The 13,588-nt window shown below is 49.2% G+C and overlaps 1 protein-coding gene across 1 annotated transcript in view; it reads right to left on the reverse strand.

Annotated features, from left to right (window-relative positions):
• LOC124023924 (WD repeat domain phosphoinositide-interacting protein 1-like) overlaps positions 1–13,443 on the reverse strand; it is a 46,064-nt gene extending 32,621 nt beyond the window's left edge. Inside the window, exons 1-2 of the mRNA XM_046338090.1 lie at positions 13,013–13,443; positions 4,581–4,663 (exon numbers count right to left, since the gene is read on the reverse strand). Of these exons, the coding sequence (XP_046194046.1) occupies positions 4,581–4,663; positions 13,013–13,122 (193 nt within the window). The 5' untranslated portion in view covers positions 13,123–13,443. The remainder of the gene's footprint in view (positions 1–4,580; positions 4,664–13,012) is intronic.
• Between the last annotated feature and the right edge of the window lie 145 nt (positions 13,444–13,588).

A 13,588-nucleotide genomic window follows, 5' to 3' on the forward strand; every position in this document is an offset into this window, starting at 1 on the left:
AGCTGAAGTAGCATGGTATTAGTGTCCTAGGGGTCTGAGGTAGCCTGATATTAGTGTCCTGGGGGGCTGAGGTAGCCTGGTATTAGTGTCCTGGGGGGCTGAGGTAGCCTGGTATTAGTGTCCTGGGGGGCTGAGGTAGCCTGGTATTAGTGTCCTGGGGGGCTGAGGTTGCCTGGTATTAGTGTCCTGGGGGGCTGAGGTAGCCTGGTATTAGTGTCCTGGGGGGGCTGAGGTAGCCTGGTATTAGTGTCCTGGGGGCTGAGGTAGCCTGGTATTAGTGTCCTGGGGGGCTGAGGGGAGCCTGGTATTAGTGTCCTGGGGGCTGAGGTAGCCTGGTATTAGTGTCCTGGGGGCTGAGGTAGCCTGGTATTAGTGCCCTGGGGGGCTGAGGTAGCCTGGTATTAGTGTCCTGGGGGCTGAGGTAGCCTGGTATTAGTGTCCTGGGGGGCTGAGGTAGCCTGGTATTAGTGTCCTGGGGGCTAAGGTAGCCTGGTATTAGTGCCCTGGGGGCTAAGGTAGCCTGGTATTAGTGTCCTGGGGGGCTGAGGTTGCCTGGTATTAGTGTCCTGGGGGAGGAGGTAGCCTGGTATTAGTGTCCTGGGGGGCTGAGGTAGCCTGGTATTAGTGTCCTGGGGGCTAAGGTAACCTAGTACTAGTGTCCTGGGGCGGCTGAGGTAGCCTGGTATTAGTGTCCTGGGGGGCTGAGGTAGCCTGGTATTAGTGTCCTGGGGGGTCTGAGTGAGCCTTGTATTAGTGTCCTGGGGGCTAAGGTAACCTAGTATTTGTGTCCTGGGGTGGGGGGCTGAGTTAGCCTGGTATTAGTGTCCTGGGGGGCTGAGGTAGCCTGGTATTAGTGTCCTGGGGGCTGAGGTAGCCTGGTATTAGTGTCCTGGGGGCTGAGGTAGCCTGGTATTAGTGTCCTGGGGGAGCTGAAGTAGCATGGTATTAGTGTCCTAGGGGGCTGAGGTAGCCTGATATTAGTGTCCTGGGGGGCTGAGGTAGCCTGATATTAGTGTCCTGGGGGCTGAGGTAGCCTGGTATTAGTGTCCTGGGGGGCTGAGGTAGCCTGGTATCAGTGTCCTGGGGGCTGAGGTAGCCTGGTATTAGTGTCCTGGGGGGGGTCTGAGGTAGCCTGGTTTAGTGTACTGGGGGGCTGAGGTAGCCTGGTATTAGTGTCCTGGGGGGCTGAGGTTGCCTGGTTTAGTGTCCTGGGGGGGTCTGAGGTAGCCTGGTATTAGTGTCCTGGGGGTGCTGAGGTAGCCTGGTATTAGTGTCCTGGGGGGCTGAGGGGGTAGCCTGGTATTAGTGTCCTGGGGGCTGAGGTAGCCTGGTATTAGTGTCCTAGGGGGCTGAGGTAGCCTGGTATTAGTGTCCTGGGGGGCTGAGGTTGCCTGGTATTAGTGTCCTGGGGGGGCTGAGTGAGCCTGGTATTAGTGTCATTTTACATTACATTTAAGTCATTTAGCAGACGCTCTTATCCAGAGCGACTTACAAATTGTGTCCTGGGGGGGGCTGAGGTTGCCTGGTAATTAGTGTCCTGGGGGGGCTGAGGTAGCCTGGTATTAGTGTCCTGGGGGCTGAGGTAGCCTGGTATTAGTGTCCTTGGGGGCTGAGGTAGACTGGCAATATTAGTGTCCTGGGGGGCTGAGGTAGCCTGGTATTAGTGTCCTGGGGGGGCTGAGGTAGCCTGGTTTTAGTGTCCTGGGGGGACTGAGGTAGCCTGGTATTAGTGTCCTGGGGGGGGCTGAGGTAGCCTGGTATTAGTGTCCTGGGGGTGCTGAGGTAGCCTGGTATTAGTGTCCTGGGGGGCTGAGGTAGCCTGGTTTTAGTGTCCTGGGGGGGGACTGAGGTAGCCTGGTATTAGTGTCCTATGGGGGCTGAGGTAGCCTGGTTTTAGTGTCCTGGGGGGCTGAGGTAGCCTGGTTTTAGTGTCCTGGGGGGCTGAGGTAGCCTGGTATTAGTGTCCTGGGGGGTGCTGAGGTAGCCTGGTATTAGTGTCCTGGGGGGGCTGAGGTAGCCTGGTTTTAGTGTCCTGGGGGGGCTGAGGTAGCCTGGTTTTAGTGTCCTGGGGGGGCTGAGGTAGCCTGTTATTAGTGCCCTGACATGGTTGGTTTCTATCTCCACACCACTGTGTCTGCCAGTAATAATGAACTGAACAGTAAATCACCAGACTGCTGGCTAGTGAAGTTATCCATCTACTATTGCCTGTCAACCATTTATCAGTCTACACACAGTGTCTGCAACCCAAATTACACCCTTTGCCTATTTACTGTTGACTGGGAGCCACAGGGCTCTATGTATTTGGAACACAGCCAGTGATTCACTACAAGGATGTAGACTAACAGAGAATTACCCATCAATGGAAGAGGACTGGCAAGTAATTATTTCCCTGTAACTGACACTAATGCCCAGAGAGAGGCTGGACAACACAACTAGAATGAGATGCTCTGTACGGACTGAACAATTCTACAGCTTCCTGTATGAGTCAGAGGCCTGTATGAGTCAGAGGCCTGTATGAGTCAGAGGCCTGTATGAGTCAGAGGCCTGTATGAGTCAGAAGCCTGTATGAGTCAGAGGCCTGTATGAGTCAGAGGCCTGTATGAGCCAGAGGCCTGTATGAGCCAGAGGCCTGTATGAGCCAGAGGCCTGTTTCAGAGGCCTGTATGAGTCAGAGGCCTGTATGAGTCAGAGGCCTGTATGAGTCAGAGGCCTGTATGAGTCAGAGGCCTGTATGAGTCAGAGACTTTAAGGGAGATAAAAGCTCTGGTATAGGAGTCATAGAGTATACAAGCAGCCTATCAGAGAGAGGCAGAGGAGTACAGGCAGCCTATCAGAGAGAGGCAGAGGAGAACAGGCAGCCTATCACAGAAAGGCAGAGGTGTTGGAACTAAGTCTATTCCAGGGGAAGGGTTATGGGGTTTGTTTGGGACGGGTTCTAGGCGAAGGGGTTTGTTTGGGATGGGGTCTAGGGGAAGGGTTCTAGGCGAAGGGGTTTGTTTAGGATGGGGTCTAGGGGACGGGTTCTAGGCGAAGGGGTTTGTTTAGGATGGGGTCTAGGGACGGGTTCTAGGCGAAGGGGTTTGTTTGGGATGGGGTCTAGGGGAAGGGTTCTAGGCTTAGGGGTTTGTTTAGGATGGGGTCTAGGGGACGGGATCGAGGGGAAGAGGTATATTTGGGATGGGGTCTAGGGGAAGAGGTATGTTTGGGATGGGGTCTAGGGGAAGAGGTTTGTTTGGGATGGGGTCTAGGGGAAGAGGTTTGTTTGGGATGGGGTCAAGGGGAAGGGTCGAGGGGAAGAGGTTTGTTTGGGATGGGGTCTAGGGGAAGAGGTTTGTTTGGGATGGGGTCTAGGGGAAGAGGTTTGTTTGGGAAGAGGTATGTTTGGGATGGGGTCTAGCGGAAGAGGTTTGTTTGGGATGGGGTCTAGCGGAAGAGGTTTGTTTGGGATGGGGTCTAGGGGAAGAGGTTTGTTTGGGATGGGGTCTAGGGGAAGAGGTTTGTTTGGGATGGGGTCTAGGGGAAGAGGTTTGTTTGGGATGGGGTCTAGGGGAAGAGGTTGTTAGGGATGGGGTCTAGGGGAAGAGGTTTGTTTGGGATGGGGTCTAGGGGAAGAGGTTTGTTTGGGATGGGGTCTAGGGGAAGAGGTTTGTTTGGGATGGGGTCTCCAGGGGAAGAGGTTTGTTTGGGATGGGGAACAAGGGAAGAGGTTTGTTTGGGATGGGGTTCTCAAGGGTCCAGGGAAGAGGTTTGTTTTTGATGGGGTCTGGGAAGAGGTTTGTTTGGGATGGGGTCTAAATATTGAAATGGGAAGAGGTTTGTTTGGGAAGAGGTATGTTTGGGATGGGGTCTAGCGGAAGAGGTTTGTTTGGGATGGGGTCTAGCGGTTCTAAGAAGTTTGTTTGGGATGGGGTCTAGGGGAAGAGGTTTGTTTGGGATGGGGTCTAGGGGAAGAGGTTTGTTTGGGATGGGGTCTAGGGGAAGAGGTTTGTTTGGGATGGGGTCTAGGGGAAGAGTTTTTTTGGGGTGGGGTCTAGGGGAAGAGGTTTGTTTGGGATGGGGTCTAGGAGAAGAGGTATGTTTGGGATGGGGTCTAGGGGAAGAGGTTTGTTTGGGACGGGATCTAGGGGAAGAGGTTTGTTTGGGACGGGATCTAGGGAAGGGTTTGTTTGGGATGGGGTCTGGGGGAAGGGTCTCGGGAAGAGGTATGTTTGGGATGGGGTCTAAGGGAAGGGTCGAGGGGTGTGGTTGGGACGGGGTCTCGGGGAAGAGGTATGTTTGGGATGGGGTCTAAGGGAAGAGGTTTGTTTGGGATGGGGTTGGGAAGAGGTTTGTTTGGGAAGGTTCTAGGGGAATGGTCTGGGGTTTGTTTGGGACTAAGGGAAGGGTCTAGGTGTTTGTTTAGGACGGGGTCTAAGGGAAGGGTCTAGGGGTTTGGTTGGGACGGGGTCTAAGGGAAGGGTCTAGGGGTTTGTTTGGGACAGGATCTAGGGGAAGGGTCTAGGGGTTTGTTTGGGACAGGGTCAAAGGGAAGGGTCTAAGGGAAGGGTCTAGGAGTGTGTTTGGGACAGGGCTATACTAACCGCTCTCGTAGATGCAGTCCAGTTTGTCCACTGAGGTCACAGAGAACAGCTTATAGCCTGTCTTGGTTCCCACTGCCAATGACCTGGGAACACAACAACACATACAGAGGTTGATAAACACATATAGAATATTACAAGTCAAAGTGACTAATGTGTGACTAGTTTCTTCATGCACACCAGAGTATTTAGGAATACAGAGTGCGCGCACACACACACACACACACACACACACACACACACACACACACACACACACACACACACACACACACACACACACACACACACACACACACACACACACACACACACACACACACACACACACACACACACAGACAGAGGTAGATCATTATTTAAAAAACACATTGAATATGTTAGGGTAAAAACAAGTCAATGATGTGTGACTCATCTCATGCACACCAGACTTTGCTCTCAATGGTTTTATAGACACTGTTTATTTGGGGATTCCAGAACGAGAAACAGTTACTTTGTTTTTCAAGTTTGCTGCAAGGACTTTTGATAAAAGGGACAAAAACATGGAATTGGAAAGTTGCAAGTGTGACTCTTTCCTCGTGTAAATGCTGTGTTCTCCATCCATTCTGGACAGGAGGGAACTTCCCCCAAACTTCATGACTGACATATCATTTTCAGTTCAACATGATATTGCCTTGGGAGTGCTGATGTGATTGAACTTGCTCAGTTATCATTTTGCATAGCCAGTCCAAAAGATTTTCCTCTCTCTCTCTCTCTCTCGCTCTCTCTCTCAGGACAGTCATCTTGCAGGGAGAACAGTCATCTAGCAGGGAGGACAGTCATCTAGCAGGGAGGACAGTCATCTAGCAGGGAGGACAGTCATCTAGCAGGGAGGACAGTCATCTAGCAGGGAGGACAGTCATCTTGCAGGGAGGACAGTCATCTAGCAGGGAGGACAGTCATCTAGCAGGGAGGACAGTCATCTAGCAGGGAGGACAGTCATCTAGCAGGGAGGACAGTCATCTAGCAGGGAGGACAGTCATCTAGCAGGGAGGACAGTCATCTTGCAGGGAGGACAGTCATCTTGCAGGGAGGACAGTCATCTTGCAGGGAGGACAGTCATGTAGTAGGGAGGACAGTCATCTAGCAGGGAGGACAGTCATCTAGTAGGGAGGACAGTCATCTTGCAGGGAGGACAGTCATCTAGCAGGGAGGACAGTCATCTAGCAGGGAGGACAGTCATCTAGCAGGGAGGACAGTCATCTAGCAGGGAGGACAGTCATCTAGCAGGGAGGACAGTCATCTAGCAGGGAGGACAGTCATCTAGTAGGGAGGACAGTCATCTAGTAGGGAGGACAGTCATCTAGCAGGGAGGACAGTCATCTAGCAGGGAGGACAGTCATCTAGCAGGGAGGACAGTCATCTAGCAAGGAGGACAGTCATTTAGCTAGGGTGTGTTTAGGGGCACGTCCCAATTGGCACCCTAAATAGTGCACTACTTTTTGACCAGGGCCCATAGGTTAGTGCACTATATAGGGAATAGGGTGCCATGGCAGTGTTTTATAAAGTTGACTGAGTTGTTCCATTGGACAGTTTCTAAAAGCCACTACTCTGTTCCCCTGGATGGGGCTGTCTGCTGTACATGTCTGGTCCCGCTATGGAAACGGGACCAAACCTGCAATCATCATCACTGAAAGAAAGAAAAGAGTGTTTGACATTTTTCTTTTGACACAAACACAACCAGATTCCACAGTAAGCTCTCAGTCTTCACGGGTACGCATTGTTCCTGACTTTGTTTCAAATGGATATCTTTATCCTGAACTTTCTTTATTTTTTTTTGCTCGTTTTGAATGCTGTTTTTATTGTGAGATCTCTGGTGGATCAGATTCCCACTGTAGGCTGTATTACGTAGGCCTATGGGGTTTAAACATGATCAGATCAGATCCCCACTGTAGGCTGTATTACGTAGGCCTATGGGGTTTACAAAAATGATCAGATCAGATCCCCACTGTAGGCTGTATTACGTAGGCCTATGGGGTTTAGAAATGATCAGATCAGATCCCCACTGTAGGCTGTATTACGTAGGCCTATGGGGTTTACAAAAATGATCAGATCAGATCCCCACTGTAGGCTGTATTACGTAGGCCTATGGGGTTTAAAAAATGCCCCCCTTTTGGCCGACGTATCAAAATGCTTTGGGAATATGTCGTTTGGAGAGCGGTTGAACATTGGGAATATGTTGTTTGGAGAGCGGTTGAACATTGGGAATGTGTCGTTTGGAGAGCGGTTGAACATTGGGAATATGTCGTTTGGAGAGCGGTTGAACATTGGGAATGTGTTGTTTGGAGAGCGGTTGAACATTGGGAATGTGTCGTTTGGAGAGCGGTTGAACATTGGGAATGTGTCGTTTGGAGAGCGGTTGAACATTGGGAATGTGTCGTTTGGAGAGCGGTTGAACATTGGGAATGTGTTGTTTGGAGAGCGGTTGAACATTGGGAATGTGTTGTTTGGAGACAAATGAACATTGGGAATGTGCCCATCCCATTTGGAAGAAAACGGTTGAACATTGGGAATGTGATCCAGAGACATCAAACTTTAAGTTTTTATTTTCTCACAAATCAACACCATAATATATTGCCCATCCCATCTTGAAAGAAAACGTAGCCTGAAGTTGCACCAGGAAAAATTGTTGAAGTAATTGTATATTCAGATCCAAACCCCAACACCACAGGACAACAGGTCTACTCTGTTCAGATCTAAACCCCAACACCACAGGACAACAGGTCTACTCTGTTCTATGTTCTGATCCAAACCACAGGACAACAGGTCTACTCTGTTCAGATCTAAACCCCAACACCACAGGACAACAGGTCTACTCTGTTCAGATCTAAACCCCAACACCACAGGACAACAGGTCTACTCTGTTCTGATCCAAACCCCAACACCACAGGACAACAGGTCTACTCTGTTCTGATCTAAACCCCAACACCACAGGACAACAGGTCAGGATCAACACCACAGGACAACAGGTCTACTCTGTTCTGATCTAAACCCCAACACCACAGGACAACAACATCCAAACCCCAACACCACAGGACAACAGGTCTACTCTGTTCTGATCTAAACCCCAACACCACAGGACAACAGGTCTACTCTGTTCAGATCCAAACCCCAACACCACAGGACAACAGGTCTACTCTGTTCTATGTTCAGATCTAAACCCCAACACCACAGGACAACAGGATCCAAACCCCAACACCACAGGACAACAGGTCTACTCTGTTCAGATCCAAACCCCAACACCACAGGACAACAGGTCTACTCTGTTCTGATCCAAACCCCAACACCACAGGACAACAGGTCTACTCTGTTCAGATCTAAACCCCAACACCACAGGACAACAGGTCTACTCTGTTCAGATCTAAACCCCAACACCACAGGACAACAGGTTCTATGTTCTGATCCAAACCCCAACACCACAGGACAACAGGTCTACTCTGTTCAGATCTAAACCCCAACACCACAGGACAACAGGTCTACTCTAAACCCCAACACCACAGGACAACAGGTCTACTCTGTTCAGATCCAAACCCCAACACCACAGGACAACAGGTCTACTCTGTTCTGATCCAAACCCCAACACCACAGGACAACAGGTCTACTCTGTTCTGATCCAAAACACCACAGGACAACAGGTCTACTCTGTTCTGATCTAAACCCCAACACCACAGGACAACACGTCTACTCTGTTCTGATCCAAACCCCAACACCACAGGACAACAGGTCTACTCTGTTCTGATCTAAACCCCAACACCACAGGACAACAGGTCTACTCTGTTCAGATCCAAACCCCAACACCACAGGACAACAGGTCTACTCTGTTCAGATCTAAACCCCAACACCACAGGACAACAGGTCTAGTACTCTGTTCAGATCCAAACCCCAACACCACAGGACAACAGGTCTACTCTGTTCAGATCCAAACCCCAACACCACAGGACAACAGGTCTACTCTTTTCTGATCCAAACCCCAACACCACAGGACAACAGGTCTACTCTGTTCAGATCTAAACCCCAACACCACAGGACAACAGGTCTACTCTGTTCTATGTTCTGATCCAAACCCCAACACCACAGGACAACAGGTCTACTCTGTTCAGATCTAAACCCCAACACCACAGGACAACAGGTCTACTCTGTTCAGATCTAAACCCCCAACACCACAGGACAACAGGTCTACTCTGTTCAGATCCAAACCCCAACACCACAGGACAACAGGTCTACTCTGTTCAGATCTAAACCCCAACACCACAGGACAACAGGTCTACTCTGTTCAGATCTAAACCCCAACACCACAGGACAACAGGTCTACTCTGTTCTGATCCAAACCCCAACACCACAGGACAACAGGTCTACTCTGTTCTGATCTAAACCCCAACACCACAGGACAACAGGTCTACTCTGTTCAGATCCAAACCCCAACACCACAGGACAACAGGTCTACTCTGTTCTATGTTCAGATCTAAACCCCAACACCACAGGACAACAGGTCTACTCTGTTCAGATCTAAACCCCCAACACCACAGGACAACAGGTCTACTCTGTTCTATGTTCAGATCTAAACCCCAACACCACAGGACAACAGGTCTACTCTGTTCAGATCTAAACCCCAACACCACAGGACAACAGGTCTACTCTGTTCAGATCTAAACCCCCAACACCACAGGACAACAGGTCTACTCTGTTCTGATCTAAACCCCAACACCACAGGACAACAGGTCTACTCTGTTCAGATCTAAACCCCAACACCACAGGACAACAGGTCTACCACAGGACAACAGGTCTACTCTGTTCAGATCTAAACCCCAACACCACAGGACAACAGGTCTACTCTGTTCTATGTTCTGATCCAAACCACAGGACAACAGGTCTACTCTGTTCAGATCTAAACCCCCAACACCACAGGACAACAGGTCTACTCTGTTCAGATCTAAACCCCAACACCACAGGACAACAGGTCTACTCTGTTCTGATCTAAACCCCAACACCACAGGACAACAGGTATACTCTGTTCAGATCTAAACCCCAACACCACAGGACAACAGGTCTACTCTGTTCTGATCCAAACCCCAACACCACAGGACAACAGGTCTACTCTGTTCTGATCTAAACCCCCAACACCACAGGACAACAGGTCTACTCTGTTCTATGTTCTGATCCAAACCCCAACACCACAGGACAACAGGTCTACTCTGTTCAGATCTAAACCCCCAACACCACAGGACAACAGGTCTACTCTGTTCAGATCTAAACCCCAACACCACAGGACAACAGGTCTACTCTGTTCAGATCTAAACCCCCAACACCACAGGACAACAGGTCTACTCTGTTCAGATCCAAACCCCAACACCACAGGACAACAGGTCTACTCTGTTCAGATCTAAACCCCCAACACCACAGGACAACAGGTCTACTCTGTTCAGATCTAAACCCCCAACACCACAGGACAACAGGTCTACTCTGTTCAGATCCAAACCCCAACACCACAGGACAACAGGTCTACTCTGTTCAGATCTAAACCCCCAACACCACAGGACAACAGGTCTACTCTGTTCAGATCTAAACCCCAACACCACAGGACAACAGGTCTACTCTGTTCAGATCTAAACCCCAACACCACAGGACAACAGGTCTACTCTGTTCAGATCTAAACCCCCAACACCACAGGACAACAGGTCTACTCTGTTCAGATCTAAACCCCAACACCACAGGACAACAGGTCTACTCTGTTCTGATCTAAACCCCAACACCACAGGACAACAGGTCTACTCTGTTCTGATCCAACCCCCAACACCACAGGACAACAGGTCTACTCTGTTCAGATCCAAACCCCCAACACCACAGGACAACAGGTCTACTCTGTTCTGCATTCCTTTATGAAGTAAACACTCTCATGCTCAAGGTTTTTTACCAGTTACCTAACTAAGACAGAATCGATGGACAGGTGTGTGTGTGTGTATGCGGGTGTGCATGTGTGTGTTACCTAGTACCGAGCCTACGACAGAAGCTATGGACAGGTTGTGAAAATTTTCTCCACAGTGCCAGTCAGCCTCATATCAGGTGAGCAGGCGATCTGAGAGTTATTCTCTGTCCCAGATATACTGTCCCTATTCCCTACATACAATAGGGCTCTATAAGCCCTGGTCCAAACTACTAATACTGTCCCTATTCCCTACATACAGTAGGGCTCTATAGGCCCTGGTCCAAACTACTAATACTGTCCCTATTCCCTACATACAGTAGGGCTCTATAGGCCCTGGTCAAAACTACTAATACTGTCCCTATTCCCTACATACAGTAGGGCTCTATAGGCCCTGGTCCAAACTACTAATACTGTCCCTATTCCCTACATACAGTAGGGCTCTATAGGCCCTGGTCCAAACTACTAATACTGTCCCTATTCCCTACATACAGTAGGGCTCTATAGGCCCTGGTCCAAACTACTAATACTGTCCCTATTCCCTACATACAGTAGGGCTCTATAGGCCCTGGTCAAAACTACTACTACTGTCCCTATTCCCTACATACAGTAGGGCTCTATAGGCCCTGGTCCAAACTACTAATACTGTCCCTATTCCCTACATACAGTAGGGCTCTATAGGCCCTGGTCAAAACTACTACTACTGTCCCTATTCCCTACATACAGTAGGGCTCTATAGGCCCTGGTCCAAACTACTAATACTGTCCCTATTCCCTACATACAGTAGGGCTCTATAGGCCCTGGTCAAAACTACTACTACTGTCCCTATTCCCTACATACAGTAGGGCTCTATAGGCCCTGGTCAAAACTACTAATACTGTCCCTATTCCCTATATACAGTAGGGCTCTATAGGCCCTGGTCAAAACTAGTGATACTGTCCCTATTCCCTACATACAGTAGGGCTCTATAGGCCCTGGTCAAAACTACTAATACTGTCCCTATTCCCTACATACAGTAGGGCTCTATAGACCCTGGTCAAAACTACTAATACTGTCCCTATTCCCTACATACAGTAGGGCTCTATAGGCCCTGGTCCAAACTACTAATACTGTCCCTATTCCCTACATACAGTAGGGCTCTATAGGCCCTGGTCAAAACTACTAATACTGTCCCTATTCCCTACATACAGTAGGGCTCTATAGGCCCTGGTCAAAACTACTAATACTGTCCCTATTCCCTACATACAGTAGGGCTCTATAGGCCCTGGTCAAAACTACTAATACTGTCCCTATTCCCTACATACAGTAGGGCTCTATAGGCCCTGGTCAAAACTACTAATACTGTCCCTATTCCCTACATACAGTAGGGCTCTATAGGCCCTGGTCAAAACTACTGATACTGTCCCTATTCCCTACATACAGTAGGGCTCTATAGGCCCTGGTCAAAACTACTAATACTGTCCCTATTCCCTACATACAGTAGGGCTCTATAGGCCCTGGTCCAAACTACTACTACTGTCCCTATTCCCTACATACAGTAGGGCTCCATAGGCCCTGGTCAAAACAACTTCTACTGTCCCTATTCCCTACATACAGTAGGGCTCTATAGGCCCTGGTCCAAACTACTAATACTGTCCCTATTCCCTATATACAGTAGGGCTCTATAGGCCCTGGTCCAAACTACTACTACTGTCCCTATTCCCTATATACAGTAGGGCTCTATAGGCCCTGGTCCAAACTACTACTACTGTCCCTATTCCCTATATACAGTAGGGCTCTATAGGCCCTGGTCCAAACTACTAATACTGTCCCTATTCCCTACATACAGTAGGGCTCTATAGGCCCTGGTCCAAACTACTACTACTGTCCCTATTCCCTACATACAGTAGGGCTCTATAGGCCCTGGCCACAACTAGTGCAGGGAACAGGATGCCATTTGGGATATATTTCTGTTCATGAAAAGTAGTTGATCGTGGCGATTCAAGCATTCTCAGTCAGTGCTTACATTAGTCAAAGGAACTCTCTCTCAGTCAAATGGAGTCATTAAGAAAGTGATCAATAGATGTCTATAGGCATTAGTGTGTATAACAGGAGTGCTTTAGAAGCCCCGTCGTTCTGCCTCCAGAACGGTTCCATCCACTGTTGTCAACCGTCGCTTTTTTTTTTTTGAATAAATCCTGTGGTTTCAGGTTTAAGCATAATGAGTGTGTTTTGTTCAGAGGACTGTGAACTGCCCACTCTGATCATCACATGCGAATTCTGTAGCCGCTATGTAGAATTCTATAACATCTATGGGCTATTTATTTAGGACCTCACAATGAAAGGGAAATATTTTTTAGATTGAATCACCATGATATCATACTGAAAGGTGTATTTATCTATAACTTATTTTACAGGAAATGACAAGGACATTTGCTGAGAGAGCATTCTGTTGTAGGCAACCAACCCAACAGGCAGCGGGTTCGGAGGCGCTTACGTGGAGTCTTGGTTGAAAGAGGCGCAGCCAAGCCCCGTCAGCTCCGTCCCCGGCCCGGCTCCCGGTTCACCGGGTCCGCTAGGACCGTCAGCTCCCTCTCCCGTCTCCATCCCGATTCCCAGCGACCTCTTTCCCTCCCTCCGCCCTGGTCGGAGGCCTGGGATCGGCTTTGCCTCTTGGCACGATAGCGTCGGATTGAGGATCCAGCTGAGAAGAAATCTCGATCGCCTTTTTAACAATAAACCGATCTAATCATAGGCCTGAGTGTTTTGAACTCCTTATATCCGGTGTTTTTAGAATCCAACTCTGAGTTCCATAAATGTTCCTGTTTAGTACAGAAGAGATCAGACACTCTAGAGAAAGAAGAAGGGAAAAACCGAAGCAAAACAAGAACAGCTGACAGCTTGTTGCGTCACTCGGATTTCCCGTCCCAGTTGGCTGAAAGCGAAATTCAATGTTGTCGTCGGCTCGATTCTGATTGGTCAGGTGCATAGAGAATAATATAGAGGCCTGTAGTGGCCAAAAGTCTATTTTAGCATGGGCAGCGCCAGAGGGGAAGATGCGAAGCAAAAGGTT

This window comes from Oncorhynchus gorbuscha, unplaced genomic scaffold (assembly GCF_021184085.1).
Source record: "Oncorhynchus gorbuscha isolate QuinsamMale2020 ecotype Even-year unplaced genomic scaffold, OgorEven_v1.0 Un_scaffold_1724, whole genome shotgun sequence".
In the NCBI taxonomy this organism is placed as follows: Eukaryota; Metazoa; Chordata; class Actinopteri; order Salmoniformes; family Salmonidae; genus Oncorhynchus; species Oncorhynchus gorbuscha.